Source organism: Choristoneura fumiferana, chromosome 23, assembly GCF_025370935.1.
Source record: "Choristoneura fumiferana chromosome 23, NRCan_CFum_1, whole genome shotgun sequence".
NCBI lineage: Eukaryota > Metazoa > Arthropoda > Insecta > Lepidoptera > Tortricidae > Choristoneura > Choristoneura fumiferana.
Window position 1 is genome coordinate 10,175,416 of NC_133494.1, and position 24,930 is coordinate 10,200,345.

General features: G+C 35.0%; 1 protein-coding gene across 2 annotated transcripts in view; it reads right to left on the reverse strand.

Annotated features, from left to right (window-relative positions):
* Window positions 1-622: 622 nt before the first annotated feature.
* The window catches only part of LOC141441127 (cytochrome P450 4C1-like), a 30,797-nt gene continuing 6,489 nt past the window's right edge, over window positions 623-24,930 (reverse strand). For both annotated transcript variants that reach the window (XM_074105805.1, XM_074105804.1), the window contains exons 3-11: window positions 21,830-21,919; window positions 21,432-21,542; window positions 20,362-20,547; window positions 10,341-10,537; window positions 7,781-7,835; window positions 6,660-6,843; window positions 5,929-6,080; window positions 4,931-5,119; window positions 623-2,713 (exon numbers count right to left, since the gene is read on the reverse strand). In XM_074105805.1, the coding sequence (XP_073961906.1) occupies window positions 2,562-2,713; window positions 4,931-5,119; window positions 5,929-6,080; window positions 6,660-6,843; window positions 7,781-7,835; window positions 10,341-10,537; window positions 20,362-20,547; window positions 21,432-21,542; window positions 21,830-21,919 (1,316 nt within the window). In that variant the 3' untranslated portion in view covers window positions 623-2,561. The remainder of the gene's footprint in view (window positions 2,714-4,930; window positions 5,120-5,928; window positions 6,081-6,659; window positions 6,844-7,780; window positions 7,836-10,340; window positions 10,538-20,361; window positions 20,548-21,431; window positions 21,543-21,829; window positions 21,920-24,930) is intronic.

Genomic DNA, 24,930 nt, shown 5'->3' on the forward strand with positions numbered 1-24,930 from the left:
CCAACTTGACAGTTCATTACACAAAAATGTTGCCACAGATAACCAGTGCTGTAATATCGATATAAAAAAACTTAATACTTATCGATATTAGAAAAAAACTTAACACAAAATAATATAAAAGAAAATGTTTTATTTGTTATTTGAGAGAATTGGAAAAAAAATGTAGTACATCGGTAAGGATGCCATCCGCCATTTAGTTTTATTGACATTCCATATATGTCAATCGACTTAACTGCCATCGGTTTGCTCGGATTTATTTTCGTTATTGTGAAATTTTCGTTACGTTATTGATTTTTTTTAATTTTCTGTTATCTTTTTTGTCGTTTTTAGGCTTAAAGCTATTTTCTATTTTCATAAAGTCCAAAAGTGACAAACATTTCCATTCCGCGTCTACACAAGGTTATATCGACATATTTGTATCGAGATATTCCTATGCCTATTACTTTTTTGCTTTGTCTAGTAACATTTACAGCTGTCAATCTAGTTCGCTTAATTCTGGACTCGAATATAGTAGCCCTTGTACCCGTCTTTAACTATTGAATTGTAGTAAGTACGAGTACACAAACTTACACACCTAAGTATATGCGTGGATGATGATTAGGTTAGGTAGCAATAAAAAACGTTTTATAATATAATAACATATAATTTAATTCTATAATGCAGTGTTAACAGTAAATATCCCACAACTATTATAAAACATTATTTGACAGTAATATCACAATAATTGACCCCGTGTTTATTTTAAGGATGTAAAAAGCTTGTTATATTATGTACATCCTAACTACTGCGTAGCAGTGGCGTAGAGCCAACATGTTCGCTAGGTAACTCGGAAAAATAAGCGTAGTTAAGTAACTTAGTTATGTCAGATTTAACGAACAGCAATTATTGTACATAAGCCTTACCGTATCTATAAAAATTTAGGTAACCCGGTGTGAAGACTTGTTACTGCGCTACGTCACTGCTACGTAAGTTAACTATAATTGTTATTGTTAAACGAAGCGGAATAAAAATTTAGATTTTGTTTAAGTAATTATCTCTTGGCGATTTTACTTCTTATTTATTAATACGCCCGTATTCCCAAATGGGGTAGGCAGAGCACATGAAACGTTACCGCTTCAGACCCACTTTTAGCAATTTTTGGTTTTAAGATCGACAAAAACGGTATCATAGTGACCAGGTTGCTAGCCTTTCGCCTACGGCATACGTTAACCTATATCCTCAGTCGACTCTTCTGACATCCACAAAAGAAATGGAGAGGTGTAATTCTAACCCGACACCACACGGGTAAACCGACACTACGCGGGCACCATAATTATAAATATGTTTGCTTCTAATCGCCCAATGAACTAACCCGACTACAAATTACTTACACATGAGCGCTATTATACCTACCTACACAATGTTTCAACAAATATTCATTTAACAAACAACGTTTCGCAAACTTTTGTTTCACAAATTAATCGTTTTATAAAACTAAATTTCACAAACTCTTTATTTGACAAACCATCATATTACAAATCATTACTTAGCAAACTATTTATTTATATTATTTTCGTCATTTAGCAAAACCACGTTTGTCAAAAAAACATTTGACAAAATGCATCATTTGGCAAACATTTTATTAAGAATAATTACTGGCGCCTGTAACTCAGGTTATATAACTTGGTTAAGAAATACGAGTAGGTTAGGGTGTGTTAGAACTGAGACCGTAAGAAAAACTAACTTCTGCCAGTACAGTTAGTTAGGTTAGGTTAGAACTGCGACCCTAAGAAAAAACTAACTACTGCCAGTACAGTACCGTAGGTTAGGTTAGGTTAAATTGCGACCCATAGAAAAACTACTACGAATAAAACATTTATTCGTAGAAAAACTAACTCTGTTAATGTAGCTGGTTAGGTTAGGTTAGAACTGCGACCTTAAGGAATGCGAAACGAGAACAAGCCATGATTACCAAATCCTATCAATTGAAATATGTTATGTAAATAGTTTGTCAAATAATTATTTATAAATTGATGTTTTGTGAAATAACTAGTTTAAAAAATGAGTTGTTTGGGTAATGGATATTTTTGAATGATGATTTATCATAGGATTTTGTTTGTAAAGTTACAAGTCTGTTAAAAGTATATTTATCAAATGATGATTTGTGATATGAACAGTTGGTGATATGAAGTGGTTGTGAAATGAATAGTTTGCGACGTTTTTTGTCAAATGATAGTAAACCCTACACTACACTATACGTATGTAAGTATATTCAACATTTTTAAATACTTATTTTACGAACTACGAGGAACAGACCAAAATTTAAACATATGTAGGTCTTAAATTTGTCATAGTATCTAGTGAGATTAGATACACACGTTATGTTCTTTCTTTGCCCGCAAGGAATAAAGCTTAACGGGTCCTTAACTTTCGGGGCACAGATGGCAAATATTTTAATCTTATTTCTTTGCAATTGAGAAAACTAACGCAGCATTTTGTTGACTGACTTATCGTTGGCAATACCCGCAATACCATAGTAATACTAAAGTGATTTCAAACCAAATTCACGTAGGTAGCCTTATTTAGTCTCTCTTTGATATTCTGACTTGATGTCCTCGTATAGGGAAGAGAAGGAGTTCCATTTTGAGCGGACCCACTTCGTCAGCATCTATTTTGTATGATCTGATAATCGTTGACAATATGCTCTTCATTATTAACATGCCATAATTGCGACCTGAAAAGATTATTAATGACATTTATTTCACGTCGTTTTTTGCATTACATTAAGTACAGTCAGTATCAAAAATAGAGTAGCACACATTTGTACCTCATCGCTTTACAGCGACTTTGGTAGCTAGGCTTTATGAACGGCTACCCGTGGATTTAAAAAATGAATGTTCGGATGAGACATTTGGACCCACACCAAAAAAACTTTTTTTTACAAGTCATTGTAGTACTCTTTAAAAGAGTACAGTGAAATTTTATGTTGAAATTATACCTATGCATTTAATTTTTGTTTTTATGTACCTTGTTTTGTACTCTTGTTTTTGTTCTGTTGTCATTTTTCACAGTTTTGTGAAGTAAATTGTAATTTTATATTTATTTTTTGCTTTGACATTTTAATTATTTTATTGTTCGTTTGATTGATTGTTCCTATTGGATAAAATTGACTTAGATTTATATTCTTGCTTTGCTTTTAATTGTTATTATTTCATTGAACTCTGATTTGACATTGTGAATTCTATTTTTTATTTTTGGCTGACAATTTATTGTAATATGATTTATTTTTTGTATACATTCACACGATCGTCAGATGCTTTGTGAATTTCTTGTAATTAACTGACATGTGTTTATAATATATTTTTTCAAAAGGTAATAAATAAATCTAATCTAATCTATACACTGATCACCGACCTTATGATTAGTGGTATAAAGATGTGTAACTGCATTAATTTATGATTTTGATGGTGCAGTATAATTATTGATCTTGTACTGGATCATCACGCAATATATTGCATAGCATACTGCAAAAGGAATCGTTAACAAGAAAGGTGTCCGATCGTAAAATCCGCCAGATCACGAAATTCCTAGGCATATGGTGAAATGGCGCCATTTCATGAATTGGCTAAGGGACATCCACCATATCGTTAAAAACTCACCTTTTAACGATTTGCCTAGTGACGTTTAGGCAGATCATGAAATTCCTAGGCATATCATGAAACGCCGCCATTTCATGATTTGGCCAGTTTAGGCAGATCATGAAATTCCTAGGCATATCATGAATCGCCGCCATATCTGTTCTGGCACTTCGCCGGCCGCTGCCACGGCACGCTTGCTTCGCTCGCTCGGCTCGTGCGTTGTGGTCACAATTCATACTAACCACTCCTCGCTTCGCTCGTCGTACCTAAATTTTTCTTTTTTTCGGCATATTACGATGTGCCCGGTAGGTATAGAGCTAGGAATCTCGATGAATGCGTTGCTCTGCCGTGTTGTTTCTCAGGCACATCGTGATATGCCTGGCCAACTTTTAGGCATATCATGAAATGGCGCCATTTCTCGTTATACGTAGGAATTTCGTGATCTGGCGGATTTTACGATCGGCCGCCGACATATATCAATGAACCCGTGCAAATGCTTAACGTTTTTCTTTTTACTACCTACGGACTTTCATTTGTTTAGTAATTGTATTAGATCAGTAAGAATTAGAATAGACAGACATACGAGTACGTAGAGGACAGAAAATAGAGAACTGTCTCATTGGTAGGGATGCTCCAGGGCATAAATATTTCTTGAATATCTTATTATTTTACTGTAAATAGCTTTCAGATATGAAACATCGTTCATGGGTCTGTGTCATATTGTTGTATGATTAAAATTACAACGTTCCAGTAGCCAACTAAATAAGCACTAAGTAATTCCCTATTTATTGAAAGATATCTCTAATTTAAAATCTCAAATTTCATTTTTACGGTTTTTCCGTCAGTTTTTTTTGTATAAATTATACTGATATTTAAACACATTTAAAACCAAAAAGTATGTATGATCTGGGGTTGGGAAACGAAGCAGTTCCTCATCATTAGAGGCTATTTCATAGTTTTTAGTAAATTGTTGTGGGAATAAATTGAATTGGATCATTTCGTTAATGCGCGCTTCGCCATATAGGTACACTAATCCAGTGGTTCTTAACCGGTGGTCCACGGACCACTGGTGGTCCCTGGTAGAACTCGAAGTGGTCCGCGAAGCCATCAACAACGAATTGGCAAAACGAGGCGCCAGTCAAGTAGCGGTTGCAACCATTCATTCATTTACAATTTTACTTTTACCGTGTATTATTACCTTCAAACAGTTGGTGGTCCATGGCAAGACTCCTAACTAAAAGGTTAAGAACCGCTGCACTAATCACTGTAATACTGAAAGGTACTTAATCTTATCACTATCAGCAATTACGTACCAATGCAATTTCTAGAGCCGTAACTAAAAGGTAGGAATGCCGCACGGTGGCGGTCCAAAGACCTTTCAGGGAGGAACCGGTCCGGGTCGAATTCGTCAGCATCGGGCCCCCACACAGATTTGGCGCGGTGCATCGCGAATGCTCCCACGACGCAGCCCGTGCCCGCAGGGAGAGTGACGTCAGCGACAGCTGCAAAAAAAAGTTTTGAAAACCTGCAGCCACTGTCTCACCGTTAGATTCAAAAGTCAAAAGTCAAAATATCTTTATTCAATTTAGGCTATAACAAGCACTTATGAATGTCAAAAAATCTACCACCGGTTCGGAAAAACGTCTGTTGAGAAAAATCCGGCAAGAAACTCAACGAGGTATATTTTTTTAAACAGATTTACAATATTATTACCTTAATACTTATTTCTAACGCACTCTGAATCGGATGCGATCGCGAGTGCATGCCTCGCATGAACGTGCACCTCAATGGGCTATTTGGCAGTGTTATTATTAATTTTGTTAGGTACTGACATAGTTAATTAAATATTGTTTTCATCACACTTGCTTCCGTGCCTGCATACTAAAGGACAATGGGCTCAATTGTTCCCGCGGGAATTATGGATTTACGTATAGTTTTCCTCCCCAAGGGAATTATGACTAGTTTTAAAAATTAGCATGTCTGTACGTCATTTCTGACTAATGGTGGCCATACACGTTACGGTTTACCGGAGAGGTCGGGCTTCTAATAGGCTCTCGTTAGTAATCCTCTTCTTACGCCACTTAATACACAATGTACTATTATTGACATTCTATGGACCATCAAGTTAAAATAAACATATTATATTTATTTATTTTTGTTATCACTTCTTCGTTCGTTCTACCTTTTCTCTTGCTTTTTTATTCTAATTCAAATATCAATACTTAATTGGTCGCAATCCAGGTATTTAGTCATTTCAATTTTCCCTTTCTGATACAGATATTAAAGTCATCGGCGTAGAGGTAGTACTTACGAAGATATGTATCCTTGTCAATGTTACGAGCGATGATGGGCACGACAGTGTAGAGCCGCATGCTCTCTTTGATTACTCGCTCTAAATAAAACATCTGCGGGATGTCTTCTTTGTTAGCGCCCCGTTTCGAATCACCAAAAATTGATTTTTGCCTGGAAATGATGAAATAATTTTAAAACTAAGGACATAATAGTAGATTGTCATAATACATAATAGTATATTGTTCAACAAGGGTCTAAAACAAGACACAATGACACGAGATGTTTAGCCACCCGAGCAGAGCGAAGATAGCTATAGTTCGAGTGTCATTATTGTTGTTTAGTGTTCTCGCGTTAAAGACTTTACTTTGCACTTTAAATGGGAGGAAAAAAACTACGTTCTATGCAAAATTACAATAATTACTTTTCACTTCTCATGCTCTTAAAATGTTAAGAATTGTCTCTGCATATGGGGACTAAAGCTCCTCATTAATCTCTAGGGATTAAAGTATTTCTTTTAAATTTACTATGGAAACCCCTTATCGCCATTTTCAGTTATTGTGATTCAAGCGTCTTATAGCGTCTGTTAATCCTGTAAAGTTAACAATCAGAGAAAATTATAGCAAATGACCATTACGTATTTTGCCCAGTGCTCTTTTCAAACTTTATGCAATTTGCTACCATTGCCGTTGTCATTTGTGGTCAATATTAGGTACCTACACTGCAAGGCTCTGCCAATATTTTACCACTTACTCCAGAATAACTTTGTCCTGTACATCTTTATGCTGGCCCAGCAACATCAAGGTATAAGCAATAGTCAATGCTGTAGTGTCATTTCCCGCGATCGTAATAGAATCGATATGTTCTCGAAGTTGTTCGTCTGTGAATTCTATTTCTCTTCCGAAGAGGAGATCCAGTACTGCTTTTAGTTTGCCATCTGCGAAAAAATTTAGTTAATAGGCATTTGACTCAGGATGAATGTTAAGGGGCTGTTTCACCATCCATTGATTAGTGTTAACTGGCGATTAGGTGTGATGCCATCTCTATTTGTTTTGTTCGAATAGACGGAGACGACATCACATTTAACCGTCGGTTAACGCTAATCAATGGATGGTGAAACAGCCCCTAAATGTTAAAAAGGATTTTAAAAATAGTACTATAGGTATCAGGGCCTAAATAAGTGGAAATTCGTCAAAGTTTTCAGGCAATAATATTTGAAGGAAAAATTATGTATTTCTGTTTGTCTCGCTCCTACTCATAAAAATGCATATTATCTGTCTGTATCATCACGCAAAGTAGGAATTTTATTAAATTGATGAAAAATAATGTTTTACGTCACAGAATAATATTTTATGTACCTACTTAATTACATTAGTTTATCTCCGCGAACAGCAAAGGCAAAGCAAATTATGTTGAGGTCAAAACAATTACGGTTCCATGACAAACGCGGCAATTATTCGATGAAAGACGTCATCAATCAATCAATATTGTCGTATGCTGGTCAATATTATTTATTATGTATATCTCGAACGCGAGCCGGCACGAGATTCACACGTATGCTTGGAAATTCATTCAAAAAAGTAAACATAAATGAGGCACTTTACTTTACGTAACCTTGTTTAAGTAACACTCGGAAACGCAATTAGCTACCGAGGCAATGGCCACTTAAAGCATCATATTTCCGAATAAATTTAAGGATTACAGTGCTCATAGTTAAGTTTGCCTTCTACTTCAGTCTTGTGCCTTGATGTTAAGAATAATCGCTATGCAAACAGACAACATTTGCACCTTCTGAGGCACCTACTGATGGGTACTTATTCCAAGTACCTGCAAGAGCACTTAAGTTTTACAGGAAGTAAACATTTCGTACCTACCTGTATTGTTATTGTGTTTGTTCTTTTCATACTCTACGCGTTTTTTCTTGACAACCTGAAAAACAAAAAAAAAACTTAATACAAATCACGCCTCCTCTGTTTATTATTTCGAAAATAATGGTCCACGTGGTACTTAACATAGGTATAGGCTGAATATTTTATCCCGTAAATGTTCAAGTGAGAAATGGTCGAGTTAATTACAGACGCTCTTTATTAATATTATAAATTTAGGTCAGACTAAGTACCTACCAGGCCACCACTGCTTCGTATTCGTAATATACATAGGTATAGTCAAGTGAAACAATATGTATCTATTCGATCCACGCAAAATATGTTACTACCACCTTATTACGACGGAATGAGTCTATGGTACCTAAATATTTTTGAAGGTTTTGGATAAGTTCATATTTTTTCTCAAACATGCTATGTAATGTTTATGTTGTGTTCCTTAAAGCAGGCTTCAAAATATACTGTGCAAGGCCTAGGCCTGCAAGACAACAGTCTTTTGTTTCAATGCAAAACGTCAAATATCCACGATAAAGGCCATTATAATACACGACTTGAAATTAATAATCTGAATTTCTATGGCTCATTTATTAGTTACTGAATAAATTCACAGGACTATGAATATTCTATATGTAAATATATAAATATTACCGATGCGTTTTACGCCAAATTACAATTTTATTTACATAATAAAGTAGGTATTAATGTAGCTGATTAAATATCGTATCGTATATATGTTCGTGTATAACGGCCCTAAATAAAAGCCGAACAGCAAACACAATAAAAAAAAAGTTTTGCCGGGAAAATTGACAATTGTCTTTTTTTTTGATTGACTGGACTTGGCTTTAGTCATTTTGCAAATAAGTTCCATTGTCATTTCAAAAGTTTCGTTTAGGAACGTGATTTTTTATTTTGCAGTCCGTTATATGTACATGTTTTTATAGCAATTTGATTTTATTGGGATTATTCTAAAGTTTTAAATCATGTTAAAATTAAATAAACACTTATATAGATGGCAGTTATAATTTGAGTCTGGTACAATTTTAGTTGTCTTACGAATAAAACATTGATTTCTAGGAGTTTTTATTTGTTTTAGTGCATGTTTGAGGAAAGCACTATACAAGCCTCGGCGTGAAAGAACATGCCAGCATCGTATACCTATACATACATAGGTACTCGGCCTGCAAGCCTTTCTTTCCCGGCCTCTGCAGTAATGCACTATTACAGTCGACTCTACAATGACATTCCGGAATAAATTAGACAGTCCAAAATCAAAGTCGATCTGAGTGTGGGTTTTTACGATTAAAATCTTTACAAACACATAATTTAAAATCACATGTATCCGGTTTTCGAAACTAGAATCAATTTCCATAGTACGTAAAATGAACTCGCATAATTAACAAATTTTAAAAATAAAGAGGCGGTAGGTAGCTCACTTTTTTTCCTAAATTTTCTTTCTTTTAATGGTGCAGGTATAGATATATTACCGAGAACGTGTTAACCGCCTGGGGCGGAAGAAAATTTTGCCGCCCTCGTATTTAGGGTACTCACTCATTCTAATCGGTCCGAATCGTAAGGCGACATTTTTTTGTTACGGATTTATCATCATCATTCCAGCCTATACACGTTCCACTGCTGGGCACAGTCTTCCTCGCAGAATGAGAACACTTGGGCCGTAGTTGCCACGCGGGCCCAGAGCGGATTGGGAGCTTCACCATTACCATTAAATTTATATGGTATTCTGCCGCCCCCTAAATGTGCTGCCCGGGGCGGATCGCCCCCCCGCCCCTACTACGCTACGCCACTGTGCAAATATATATGTAGTGGTATTGTGTGTTTATTTACCCGACTGCATTCCACTTTAGAGAGTGAGAGACAACAATATAGAGATCTCTCTCTCCAATGCTTATAAACACACAATACATGCAATTCCACGCTCTCGGTAATTTATCTATAAGTGGGTAGTTTCCTGGGTAAATATTCTATTCTTAATTCGTCAGATAGATTATCAGAAAATAGACGTTTTTTGTTCTTTTGAAATTACAAAGATAAAGCACGTCTAAGTTCGGGATTGGGAGCCAGTAACATCACGTGACAAAAAGGTATCGCCGGCGTGACGTAACGCGGAACTTTAACTTGCTATATATCTTCATCACTTTATAAAGGACTTATCAGTAATTTGACATTGAACTCTCTCAGAAGTGACAAAATTTCATGTTCATAAAACGAAAATTTGACTTGGGCGTGAAGATAATTGACAGAAGGAAAAATTACGTGTTCAATATTTTGTGATAATCTATCTGACGGACAATTTGATTGTTTTAGGATACAGCCTATTAGTATTGTATTGTATAACTCTTTATTGTAAATAAATCATTAGAAAATAACAGTTAAAAAGATAAAGAATAGAAAGATATGTACAAAGGCGAACTTATCTCTTAAAGGGATCTCTTCCAGTTAATCTTATTATATTTCTGACATCATTAGCATGAAGAAACCTGGTTGAACGAACCATTTGTCAAAAAAAAATAAAGTCAAAAAGTGATAAACATACTTCGTCAGTGAATTGGTGCGTGAGTTTGATGCTGTCGTTGTGTTCCTTGGCGTAGGAAGTAAGGTTGAAGAGGCAGTCGGGCTGGAGCCACACCTTGAAGAAGCGCATGTTCAGGATTGTCATGACGGAGTGGCGCGCGCGCAGGTACGGGGTGTCCGGCGAATGCTGCACGTCCATACGCTCCCCCATTGCCGTTTCTAGGTAAAAATATCGGAAATTAATACAAGGCTATTCTAAGACGAACCCTAACCAATCCAGTGAATTATATTCTATCGTTTCGTATAGTCTCTCTGACGACAGTTGATAAGAAAAACAAAGAATCAGGGGTTTTAAACAATGGGTAGTATTTAAACGCACATCAAAAAAGTCCTATTTTATCAACAAAAAAAAACCGAATTCACTCAAAATATTACGTAATAAACTGCAAATTATATTCGGGCGTACCGCTATTTATCTTAAAGTAAAGCATTTTTATTATTGCACAGCTAATAATGACTAACGCACATCATACCTTGTAACTCTTTTTTTTTAATATAGCTTCTATTTTTGCACATCAAATATATAATTACCTATCAATTTATTTTCAGCATGTATATACTTTTTACATAACCAGCACTAGTAGGGGCCCAATTATTTCCAAAATAAATAAGGTTCTGGCGCTTCGCCGGCAGCTGTCGCGGCGCGCTCGCTTTACTCGCTTGGCTCGCGCGTTGTGGTCGCAATTGTACCTAACGCTCCTCCTCGCTCCGCTCGTCGTCGTGCCTAAGTTTCTGGTGCCAAATTGACAGTAAAAGTTAATTTGCTATGAGAATGAGTATCATCTACGCACGCTCTAGTTAATTTGCTGTGGAGTCAGTAATTTTGCTTTGCGTCAGTATTTTTGATGTGATTGTAGTATTTTTGCATAATTTGTGTTGATGTATATTTTCGAATTATCCGCAGTACTAGTTTTGCTAAACATTTAATTTATTTGTATTGAAATAATTTAATTGATGTGCAAAGGTATATAAATGATGAGAATAAATTTAAAGGCAATTATTTATTTGATTTGCAATTAATAATATTCCTTAAGCAACTGCCTTCCTTAACTGTAAGTATATAAAACGGAAAACCAACTGACAGATTCGAATTCCATTCCAGAACGAAATTGCAGTGAGCTGCAGCGTCTGTGCGTTTGACGGCCGCACGCTTGACAAGAACTGGATTCCTGTGTACCACGTTACGGGTTCACTAATATGTTGCATAAAATCGAATCACATAATTTCGTTTCTCATAACAACCTTGAACAGGATCATCATATCACCGAATTACTTTTCGCACATATTTTTTCTCATACTATCATTTATCATAATTTTGTAAAGCAGAATATTAACATCACATAATATCGATGAGAATAATATTTATATATTTGAATAGTTGCTACGCAGAAAGACATACCTCATAATATTACTTTGCATAAGCATAATAAAAAACCGACTCTACAAAAATTAACAAAAATGGAACCGCCTATATACAAAACTCTTGAAAATATTTTTCTAGGTAGGTACGTACTAGCTCGAAGTCGGTGCCTCAGCACGAGCCAGCAGGAGTTGAATAATAGTCGTCTATCTACCTCACCATACTATGGGTTTCAATCACTCCTTCTGGGTCGTGCTGAGTCACCGACTTCGAGCTAGTAGGTACCTACCTACCTAGAAAAATATTTTCAAGAGTTTTGTAGTCGGTTCCATTTTTGTTTTTTTTTGGAGTCAGTTTTACTTTTATGTTAAAAAAATTCTCAAACTAGTATTTGCTATGCCATTATGCCATTTAAAAATCGGCGATACTATTATTCGAACTGATAATTATGCAAAGTTATGATTATGCAAAAGTATCATTCGGATGAAAAAAAATATGAGATACCTGTTATGCGAAGTGTATTTCGGAGAATCCATATTATGCAAGATAAAAGGAACCCCACGTTACGAAACTCAGTTCACGTTCATCAATCCCATCATACAGTTTGCGATAATTAGGTGACAGTCGCTATTCAGTGGTGTGGGTTACCTATTGATTAGGAACACTCCAGAAATGTACCTACATACAATAAAAAACTAAAAAGTGTTTGTTTTTTTAAATAAGTAATATAATAAAAGACTTCTATACATTTACTATACCTATACTATAAATAAGTTCCGATTTGGTTCGTCTGTGTTGGTGTCGTCGTATGTACGAGGTGATTTTTGGTCACTATCCAAATTTTAAACCGTTGTATTATAGAATATTACTAGCTGTTGTCAAGTCAAGCCGTTTCGGAGGCCAGTTTAGTCACACAATCACTGTGACATGAGAATTTTATATATTAGAAGTATTCATTGTATTATTTTATTTATTTACATATTGAATTTTGGGTTGTTCCAGTAATTTGTATGTATTAGTAATTTCGGTTACACGACTTGACAGAAATACACATCATTTAAAATGTACCTAAAGAAGAAAATTTTAAAAGGGGCCTGTTAATCCTACTAATATTATAAATGTGAAAGTTTGTGAGTGAGTGAGTGAGTGAGTATGTTTGTTACTTCTTCACGCTTAAACGGCTGGACGAATTTGGATGAAATTTGGCGAAAAGTTAGTTTATAACCTGGATTAAAACATAGGACACTTTTTATCCCGATATTCCCACGGGATAGGGATAAAATCTCGAAATAACAACCGCTAGGCTTAGAGTCATGAAATTTGGTATGTAGGTAGTTGGACGTCTGGAATAAAACATAGGCAACTTTTTGACTCGATATTCCCACGGGATACCTAGGGATAAAATCTTGAAATAACAACCGCTGGGCTTAGAGCCATGAAATTTAGTATGTAGGTAGCTGGACTTCTGGAATAACACATAGGCTACTTTTTATCCCGATATTCCCACGGGATAGGGATAAAATCTTGAAATAATAACCGCTGAGCTTAGAGTCATGAAATTTGGTACGTAGGTAGCTGGACGTCTGGAATAACACATACGCTACTTTTTATCCCGATATTCCCACGGGATAGTTTTGTAACTTAGGGACCCCATACATCCCAGTGCTGTATTATTATTATTTTGTAATGTTTTCTTTAATTGTATACTGTAGTTTTTAATTTTTTTATTTGTAATAATTTTATTTTGAAAAAATGACTTTCTGACAACTTTCTTGCGGCGCATTCTTCTTGGCAATGGTCTTTCCGAAAGCGCTGGTAGTTTAAAAAATGACGTGTAAAAGTGCCCATTGCGGCCTATTTACTGAATAAATGATTTGAATTTGAATTTTGAATTTGAATTTGGATAGGGAAATTTTTTGAAATTTCATTACTGGGTTTAGAGTCTTGAATTTTGTAATTCACAACACAACCTCAATGAAGACCACGATATAAATTTTGGAAATTTCCAGGGGAATTTTGTAAAATCCTTAAAATTTCAATTGCAACTACCAGACCGAATAGTTTACGCGTGCGAAGCCGCGGGTAAAAGCTAGTGATACCATATGATACTGAATAACGTCTAAATGAGATGGCGACTAAATCACCTTGCATACCAAATAAGCAGCTTCCTATTTTGCGGTAAATAAGGAATAACGAACGAGAGTCTATTATAAGCCCGAAGTCGAAGACTGAGGGCTTTAATGAGTCGATGTTCGTAATTCTAGTAACTACCGCCCGTGCGAGCGACATACAATGTTTTTCATCACATTTGCGAGTAAAATTTTATATTAGTAAAAAAGCTTTTGGCAGCGCCTTCGATATATAACTAGCTCTACTTACAAAGTAGAGTCAATAGATCTTTCCGTTTTTTTCCTATCTATGCAAACATATCGTAAACGCGAATCAAACAATTAAACTTTAGTACTCAAACTTACATTGGCCAGAGTGTTATAAATGTTTATGTCAACATAAAGAAATCTTGTTTACTAACGGCGCAAACGTTCGTAGGACAGGACAGGTTTAACATTAAAAGTATCAAACTTTGGCTGAAGCATTCTTTTCGAAGGTGTGACAGATAACGGTACAAAACTGGTCGGATTTTAGCGACCAGAACAAGTCCTTTATGGTATCTATAAAAAATATGATTTCTACCCAATTTCTAAAATGTGTGTCAACGAGTCTAGTAATCTAGTTGGCAAAACATGGTTACCTCTTTTTTTATTGAAGTAGAAGTGGTAATTTAATTTAGTAAAATTTAATGATAAGAACTAAACAAACTTTTTTTTTGTCATGTTCAGTTTGTCTTGTTGCCAAAATTATTTCATTTGTTTGTGAACATAAAGCAGTGTATGTACGTAACTGCCTACGTACCTACATAGTTATATACGCATTAAAAACCCTAATAATAATATGTTATTAAGAAACTTGCCTGTTGGCTTGTTTCATAAACTCACACTCGTATTTTAATGGCTCTCATTATAATTTACAATTTGTCAATTAATCATTTATTTGCTAAAAGCATGTATGTATGATACAGGTTAGTTATTATAGTTAGTTATTTGTTATGCAAGGCTAGAAAGTGACTGTTTGGCATGAGTGCTTATATTGAAACCCGAGCAAGCGAAGGATTTTAGGATTCCTGAGCGTAGGTCGAGGGTTTTAAAGGCACGAGATGCTAAACAACTTTACAGCCGAGCGGAACACACAATTTTTTCATCTCAGTATAGCGAGAAAAATAGTAGGTAGATGGAAGAAAATAAATTGAACACTCTTATATATCAGTTTCAGGTTATGCCAGTGGCTTTTTCTAAATGGCAGAATTCTCATTCTCATCCCATGGAAATGTCTCAAAATACATTCACGTTCTTGTCTCCATGAAAAGAGGGAATTTCGAAGTCCGAGTAAAAGTTCAGCTTTCTAGATCCAGGGTTTGGGTTGGACGTTGATAAGTGAGTTAGCCAGTACTTTTCATTATGCAAGTAAGTAGCTAAACCTAAAACAATTACTAGAGTTGGTAACATTGACAGTGTGAACTTTTTCCCTCCGGTAGGTGCATTCTGAACTTGACCATGTGGTCTCATCTCTCTACCTATTTGTCGTTATTTATTTTGAATAAAGACAAAAAAACTTACGTAATAGATCAAAATGTAAATAAATATTATCAATTTTTTTGTATAAATAAATAACAACAATATTAACAAAAATGAAAACACTAACGCATTTATATTATTGAAATAATTTATGACAAAGCACGTTTCAGAACGTGTTATTGTGCTTTTCATCATCTGATATCTATTTTCTTTTTGATTGTTCTGTAATTTTTTTGTAATTAGGGATAGACGCATTTGGAATAATATCAGAAAACTGAAATGAGCTTTATTATTACTAAATAAATGTTTAGTAAAAAGATTAAAATAACAGATTAATTAACAGATTTAAATATTACTTCAACAATGTATGACGAACTTTCTTTGTGAAACATGTCAATATTCAACGCTTGCTTCCTCAACCTCGTATCTACCCGAATTGAATACAACAAATCAACACTATCGTAATTTTTATTTTTATTTTATGTATTCCGAGAGTTTTTGAAATTCGAACGTTATCGTAAGCGGGTGGCCCCTTGAAAATACATATCGACCGCTTACTTTCACAACCTCTTATCTGGCCACATAAAATTGCTTTAGAATCATCTTTATGTTAAGGTACAATAGTGTTGATTTGTTGTATACAAATCGGGTAGATACGAGGTTGAGGAAGTAAGCGTTGAATATTGACGTGTTCACAAAGAAAGTTCGTCATTCATTGTTAAAGAAATATTTAAATCTGTTAATTAATCTGTTATTTTATTCCTATTACTAACATTTATTTAGTAATAATAAAACTCATTGTAGTTTTCTGAAATTATTCCAAATACGTTAATAATTACAAAAAAATAAGATATCAAATGATGAAAAGAGATTCGGAAACGCACCCGAAAATAAAGCACAATGACACGTTCTGTAACGCGGTTTGTCGTAAATTATTTTAATAATATAAATGCGTTAGTGTTAATAACAATAATAAAATAAGTTAGCACTTATTTACATTTTGTTCTATTACATAAGTTTTTTCGCCTTTATTCACAAAAAATAACGACAAATAGGTAGATAGATATGTGGTCAAATTCAGAACGCACCTACCGGAGGAAAAAAAGTTCACACTGTCAATATTATCAACTTTAAGTAGGTTTAGCGACTTGCATAATGAAATGTAAAAACCGCTGGCATTAGCTAGCTAGCATAGCCTGAAACTGATTTATTTTATTGATTTATTAATTTATTTGCTTCCTCCCTACTATTTTTCTCGCTGTCGAGAGGTGAAAAATTGTGTGTTTCGCTCGGCTGTAAAGTTGTTTAGCATCTCGTGCCTTTGAAATCTTCGACGACGCTCAGGATTCTTCTTTTGAACCACTCGCTTTGCTCGTGGTTCAATCCTAGAATCCTTCGCTTGCTCCAAATATAACAATACCACTCCTTGCAGTCGGGTAAAAAGGGGTTGCACAAAGAACAACCAGCGTAGGTAGGTAGGTACAGGCACAGTACGTAATTAGCAAAACTGTTATTAGCAAAACACTAGTGAATTGATTAGTTAACTGTCTTCGAGTTTTGTTTGCCAGTACCCACTGAAATAAACTCTTGCTTTTTTATCGCCCATTGTTATTTTCCTCATTAGTCTTTACAGTCACCATACCTAATTAAAAGTTTGAATTATATTAATGCATGTATTATTTACCTACATAAAAGTTTAGTCACTCATTATTATTAGTTTTTCTTGTGACGAGGCTGCGGCTTTTTGTTATTATGAACCGCAATCAACGTAACAAACCATAGTAATAGTTATTTGTGCAACAAGAGAGCAGTTATTATGCCTAATGAATAACTACCTCTCTGCGAAATGTATACAAACTATAACACAATTTTATCTTAACTCATTTAGGGGGTACTTTAGCTTTACTACCAAGCCTTATAAGATAATAATAAAAATATCATTAAAAATTACATGCAGTAATAGTAGTTGACGCGATTTTCATAACAAAATACATATTAATATTTTTTCTATATTTGGAACAGTCAAGCAACGGCGTCTTTCTGTAAATATCCATTTCAACGAACTAAACGATCTTTCTACGTCGGTAATTGTAATAGGCGCGAGTAGGAACTTAAGAAGAGGTTCATATCTTAATGACTGATCTTATTCATTTACTTAAATATTATGTTTCATATTTTTTTTTTCAATTAATTATTCGATAGGCAGAAACCTACCACAGCGCATTTTATTTTAATGTCAATACGTGGTCAATACCTACTCTTTGGCTAAAGACAAACATTCCCGCACCGAAAACCCCGATGTATGTAATAAGTGGTCATTTGTGTACCTTGTCGCGTACAGTTGTTACACAATTTTAGTGCTAGCGGTACACCCCGAAATTCCGTAAAAAGCTGCACATAGTGTTAAAAGCATGAAAATGAGAACGATTGATCTTTAGGCTATAAGAATCAGTTTGACCTGTAGCACGAAAATAAAAAACAAAAAAGGAGAGGAGAAAGTTATGACGTCATCTTTTTTTTGTATGGATTTTTTTTTTGTTCTGAAACCTATCGTGTCTAATGAAAGGGCTTACTAAGCCGATTCTAAAAATATAGCACATAATTATATTTCAGTCACGCTTTAAATTAAAATAAAAATCATTTTCAAAACATACCAAGTTCGGGCTCCTCCTCCAGATATGATGCGGTTGAATCATTATTTGTAAAATATACCTAAAATGATATATATGTCGGCGGCCGATCGTAAAATCCGCCAGATCACGAAATTCCTAGGCATATCGTGAAATGCCGCCAATTCATGAATTGGCTAAGGGACATCCGCCATATCGTTCATAACTCACCGTTTAGCGATTTGCCTAGTGACGTTTAGGCAGATCATGAAATTCCTAGGCATATCATGAAGCGCCGCCATTTCATGATTTGGCCAGTTTAGGCAGATCATGAAATTCCTAGGCATATCATGAAACGCCGCCATATCGGTTCTGGCACTTCGCCGGCCGCTGCCGCGGCACGCTCGCTTCGCTCGCTCGGCTCGTGCGTCGTGATCACAATTAATACTAACCACTCTTCGCTTCGCTCGTCGTACCTAAATTTTTCTATATAAATAAATAACAACTAGTGAATACTTTATTTACCAACAAAATTCTAACCTCTAAAATACGGGCAGACGTCCATGGTTTTTTCACATTGTGCACAGAATCCGTTTGATTCACATAAAAAGAACGAAGCTGATGTTCAAAAGCTTCTTTTGCACTTCTATTTTGAATTCAATCACTATTTTCGGTTTAAAGATCATTTTGTTGCGACGCCGACATTTTTCACGCGCTAAACAAACACGGGCGGTCAGCTGGTCACGGCCGCCATTGCATACGCAGCGCCACCAGTGGCCAAATAAGAAACTATTTTACGATGTGCCGGTATAGAGCTAGGAATATCGACGAATGCGTTGCTCTAATCGATCTGCCGTATTATTTCTCAGGCACATCGTGATATGCCTGGCCAACGTTTAGGCATATCATGAAATGGCGGCGTTTCACGATATGCCTAGGAATTTCGTGATCTGGCGGATTTTACGATCGGCCGCCGACATATATACAGCCTCATATCCAACCCCAAAAAAGCAATTTTGAAAATACTCACATTACTTCAAACATGACGTTAAAGTGACAAGGTACAAAAGTGATCACTTATTTATGACGCTGACTGTACGGTACAAATTCCACACTCATAACATGCATTGTCATTATTTTGAACTTAGGACTCCTTGTAAAATATGTCATATTTTTTAATAGTAGATTATTGTCGTGGCCTGGAAGTAGGCAATTGCTGGCTGAGTATGAGTATTAAACGGACGAGCTTGCGAGTCCGTTTAACTAATACGAAGCCAGCAATTGCTATTCCAGCCGAGACTAATATAAAGCTTTTCTCAAAAATGGTGAATAATTCTGAAATAGAATAAATAAACTTTTTCTCAAAATATATTGTAAAATTTAATTTTATTCCAATATTTTTCTTATTCTTTCCCGCCTTTTTTCATTAAAAATAAACTGCAGGTGTATTTTTCCACCGAAAACACCACAAGCTATTTCAGACCCAATAGAAAAAGTCCGGAGTTCCAACAAAATATCTGATACCGGCCATTAGACTTGGCTGTATACGACTTGTGCCAACATTTCCATGGCCTTTTTAATAAAAAAAAAATGTGACTAATTGCAGGCGCGCTAATCCATTATTGTCGAGCTAGCGCGCCTGAAATCTTTTTAACTTTTTAATTTTTCGCTGACCATAAACTATGCACTTCACCTTCTGATATGTAAAGAATAATGTCAACTTTTACGGACATTTTTGAGAAAAAGCTATTTATTAACTTGCTATGTATGTACATATGTGCGGGTTAAATCTTGCAAGTTAAATTTGACCCACTTCTAGTAGTCGGATTGTCTTGAAATTTGGCATACTTACTTATACAAATTCTGTTCTTACGTTTAGTTTTTAAGGCAGTCGGGTTTTTGATTTTTTAAATTTAATGTTTTTGGAGACAAGGACGTGAATGTATTTTGAGAAATTTCCATGGGCTGAAAATTCTGCGATTTAGGAAAAGCCTCGGGCCTAAGCTAGCTAGCATAACCTGCCTGAAACTGATTTATAAGAATATTCAATTTATTTTCTTCCATCTACCTACTATTTTACTCGCTGTCGTGAGGTGAAAAATTGTGTTTCACTCGGCTGTAAAGTTGTTCAGCATCTCGTGTCTTTGAAACCCTCGACCAAACTCAGGATTCTTCTTTTGAACCACTCGCTTCGCTCGTGGATCAATCCTACGATCCCTCGCTTGCTCGGGTTTAAATATAAGCACTCGTGCTTAACAGTTACTTTACAAAACTATTGTTCGACAACAATTTATCATTACTGAATAAAACACTGTCGAAAACAGCTCTACGTATTTTGCGTCTTTCGTATATCCAAAATATAAACAATCAGAAAAAGTTTCTTACCGAATACGATGTCCAACGTGCAGGCGGTAACAAATTTTAGTACATCGAAATCTCCCGTATCAGTTTTCTTGTTTAGTTGCTTCACCAGAACATCTGCTTGCTCTGCTATGACTTCTACGTATTCTTCCACGACTTTGTTGTTGAATACTGATCGCATAACTTTTCTATGCGACTTCCATAGTTCCACTGCAATTTAATAATATAAATCAATTGCCATTATAAAATAAGCAATTACAATATTATTAATTTTATAATTTCAATAATAATTATTTTATAGCTACAATAACTATAATTATAAAATAATTATTAAACGATATTTTGTGAATTTGGCTCTAACTCTCGAACATCATTATTATTACTTACGAAGTTGTAAAATATTTAAGAACCTATAGGCTAAAGCAATTTTTCTCGGAAGAAGCAACAATAACTTAAGTGAACATGAACATTCAACGAAAGTCAATATACATAATTTCTGATGTTGACGTTACTTTTCGCAACTAGTCGCGTCTGTTTGCAGTAACATTTCGCAGATCGTTAGATTAAGATGACCTTTATTTGTTATGTCGTGAATTAGGTATTTACCATCTAATTATTAACTCATTGCGAGTTCTCGCGTCTAAGTTTATTTTATCTTTTGCGTAAAACTTATTTGAAGTTATAAGCAAACTCATATACCTATGTGTCTATAGGTATTTAATGTACAATGTGTATTTCTGTAACGTTTATAATGATTTTTTTCTAAAATACCGAAAGATTGTAGTTAAATATGTAAGTAAAGTATATATAATTAAAAAGAGTAGGTCCACGAGTGGTTGACTCACAGACACAATTTATCTAATACACGTCGTAGGTAGTTTCAGTGATCTAGAGACTTGAAATTTGGCAGGTGTATTCTTCGAGGTTGAGGATCATAGCTGTGTAGTAAGAAGGGATTTTTCGAAATTCCCACGAAATAGAAACCTAGGTAGATAGAACTCGATTGCATAAGAAAATCAAGGTCGAGATTCTCTCGATTGTTACTCTACATTCAGCTATAGGTACTATTAATAGTGCAGATATTAATTACTTACAAGGTGCTACAAATAGGCCATAGCCTAGCCATGGTCGCAAGAATCGGTAGACAGCATCTTTGTCTAAGCAATTCTCTAAAATAACTTGAGAATCTTCTGGATTTCCAACAGCTGAAAAAAAATGAATTCACACCACAATGTATTTTTTAATTTTTTTTATTCGACTGTATGGCAAACGAGCAAGTGGGTCTCCTGATGAGAGCACCGACGCTTCTGCAAACCCAGGGGTGTTGCAGATGCGTTGCCAACCTAGAGGCCTAAGATGGGATACCTCAAAGCAAGATGGTGGTAGCAATCCGGGCGGGCCTTACACAAGGTCCTACCACCTGCAATCAATGTACTTATTACTAAAGTCAATAAGCTTATAACTTAGTTGAGATGGAAAATTCATTTCTTACCAACATACAACTTAGGTCCGAGCCAAATTTTAGCAGCGCCTTTGTGTAGATATGCCAAATCAGCGATTTTTTTCAAATTCGCTAAAATTTCTGAAAGCAAAATTATAAGTTCTATGTATACTTAGACATTAAACTATAGTTATTTGTTATGCAAGGCTGGAAAGTAACTGTTTGGCACGAGTGCTTATATTGAAACCCGAGCAAGCGAAGGATTCTAGGAAGAAAAATCCTGAGCGTAGTTGAGGGTTTCAAAGGCACGAGATGCTAAACAACTTTACAGCCGAGCGAAACACACAATTTTTCACCTCACGGCAGCGAGAAAAATAGTAGGTAGATGGAAGAAAATAAATTGAATATTCTTATAAATCAGTTTCAGGCAGGTTATGCTAGCTAGCTTATGCCAGCAGCTTTTCTAAATCGTAGAATTCTCATCCCATGGAAATGTCTCAAAACACATAAACGTTCATGTCTCCGAAAAAAGTAGGTGCGTTCTGAATTTTACCACATATCTATCTATCTATTTGTCGTTTTTTTTGTGAATAAACACGAAAAAACTTATGTAATAGAACAAAATGTAAATAAGTGTTATCTTATTTTATTATTGTTATTAATAAATAACAACAATAATTGTTAACAAAAATGAAAACACTAACGCATTTATATTAATGAAATAATTTATGACTTAGGTTTCAGAAAGTATCATTGTGCTTTTTTTCGGGTGCGTTTCCTAATCTCTATTCATCATTTTGATCTGTATTTTTTTTGTAATTATAGACGCATTCGAATTAAAATTTTAATTTTTAATTTCAGAAAACCGAAATGAGTTTTATTATATTCATTTGAATTCATTTGAGTCAGGGTCATATTAATTTGAACTTGGTAAATATCGACACAACTCGATTCTCGATGGGGTTTATTGTCTATTCTGACCTCCCACTGATTTATTGATGTTATTAACTATTGCATAATCTTCGCAGGACTAATAAATACGCCAAGTTTGATGAACTTTACAAAACAAACATTCTGGAGGCAACATTAAATTTGAAAAATGTAAAACATTAAATTGATTAAAAAACACAAAATGCAAATGCATAGGTACCATAAAAAGATAACGTATGCTTTGATCTTCCTTCAAGTTAGTTAGCAAGTTCGATCTCTATTGCAATGTACCTATAAGAGCGCTGGTCAAAAAAGGTAGATGGAACTGATTTGACTTGACTGGTAACCATTTAAATGGTTTGTTGAGACAAATCTGAGACATTCTACTTTTTTAATTACTGAAACTTTCATGCTTTTTTTCATGTATTAGCATACAAACGAGCAGACGGTTTATCTGATGTTAAATGATTACCCGTCGCCCATCCGCAGCACCATCAGGACAGCAGATGCGTTGCCGGCCTTGCAAGAAATGGTACACTCGCATGTTGAAAGTAACCATAATATCGTAGTGAGTTGGAAAAACCTCGGCCGCCAAACTGTTCCATGATTTGGTACTATACTAAGTATTATTATTATTTAGTTGTGGACGTAGTTTGCAAAAATATTCCAAAGTATTGTCATGTTATAAGTACTGTATTGTACTAGTTCCAAAACAAAAAAACTAATTGGTTAGGTTTGGAACATTTTTGCAAAACTACGTTCGTGTATCATTTTCATTTACATTAGGTTATCATACCTACCTTACATACCTTATTTGTTTTATTTTTGTGTTGTGTTTAGGTACTTTCGTTTTTGAGTTTGTGATTGGTGTAATTATATGTTTGCGACATAAAAATAAAAAATAAAAAGCAAAATGTCATGTACTTAATAAAAGATAAATATTATGAATAAATGAGTACGAGTATAAATCGACTCTGTAGCCAGAATTGAGAGACTAACTAATCCGATGACCATTAATTATTTACATAATATGCAAGATTTAAGTATGCTCAAAAACTTCAAAAAGCCTAAAAAACCCTTTGAAATGTTTGCAAAGCGGCAGAGTCGCATGTCATTTTTAATCGTAGACACGATTTGGTCTCGTGAGATTTATGATGTGCTGATAATTATCATCATCACTAGCCGAGTCTGCGGGAACGAACGTGTCGTGGCGCGTTGGTTACAAGCAGGGCTTGTTAACGTTACCAAATTCACACTATAAGTAACGTTAAATAACGGTAAAAATCATAAAAATACCTAGTACCGGTATTACAATTTAACGTTAATTGATAACTTAACATTATTTAACGTTACCTAATTACCGTTATTTTTACCGGTAAATTTACTTTACATTGTAGGGCTTGTTAACGTTACCCAATTCACATTATTATAACGATACCGAAGTAACACTATCGGTAATTTTTGCTATGCTACCGAGTGTTGCCAATTTAGCGCGTGCATACTCGCTCGATAAATGAGGATAATCTGCCATTTAACGTTACCCAAGCTTACCGGTAAATAGTAATATAAATACCGTTAAAATGATTTAACGATACTTTTGAATTAACGTTAATTTAATGAATAGCTGATAACGTTACCATTTTTTATACCGGTAAAAAGTTGTATAAGTAACGGTAAATCGTTTAACGTTAATTATCATTTAACGTTAAATCGGTTTGACAGTTGGTAATGTTACCACTTTTTAACGGTATTTAAAGCCCTGGTTACAAGCTTACAAGAGCGTGGCGCGAGAGCAGCGTAGGTATCTTCTTCCTAACTTCTATGGAGATGTATTCATTATCATGCTGTCACGATCGATGACGTATTGGAACGACGGATCTGTGATTTTGAGCAAGCACCTTACTGCTCCTCTGCTGCTTAGTTAGTATATTTATAGAAGTTAGATTTACGATTATATCCTTTGCCGCTATTAATATACCTAGTTTACGTAATGTATGAAGGAGTGGCCACTAAAGCTATTTTCGTTGATGACCTTCTTTATGGCGGTATCGATAGGTATAAAAGCAAAAATACCTATTTAAATTCTAACGTTTGAAAGTTTTGAAACAAATATTTCGGACACTTGTTACGCCGATAATATCGCATCTAGTTAACTATAGGTCGGCATAAGTACACTAAGTAAGTGTACCGAACGCGAACCGTATCTCGACGGCATAATTTTA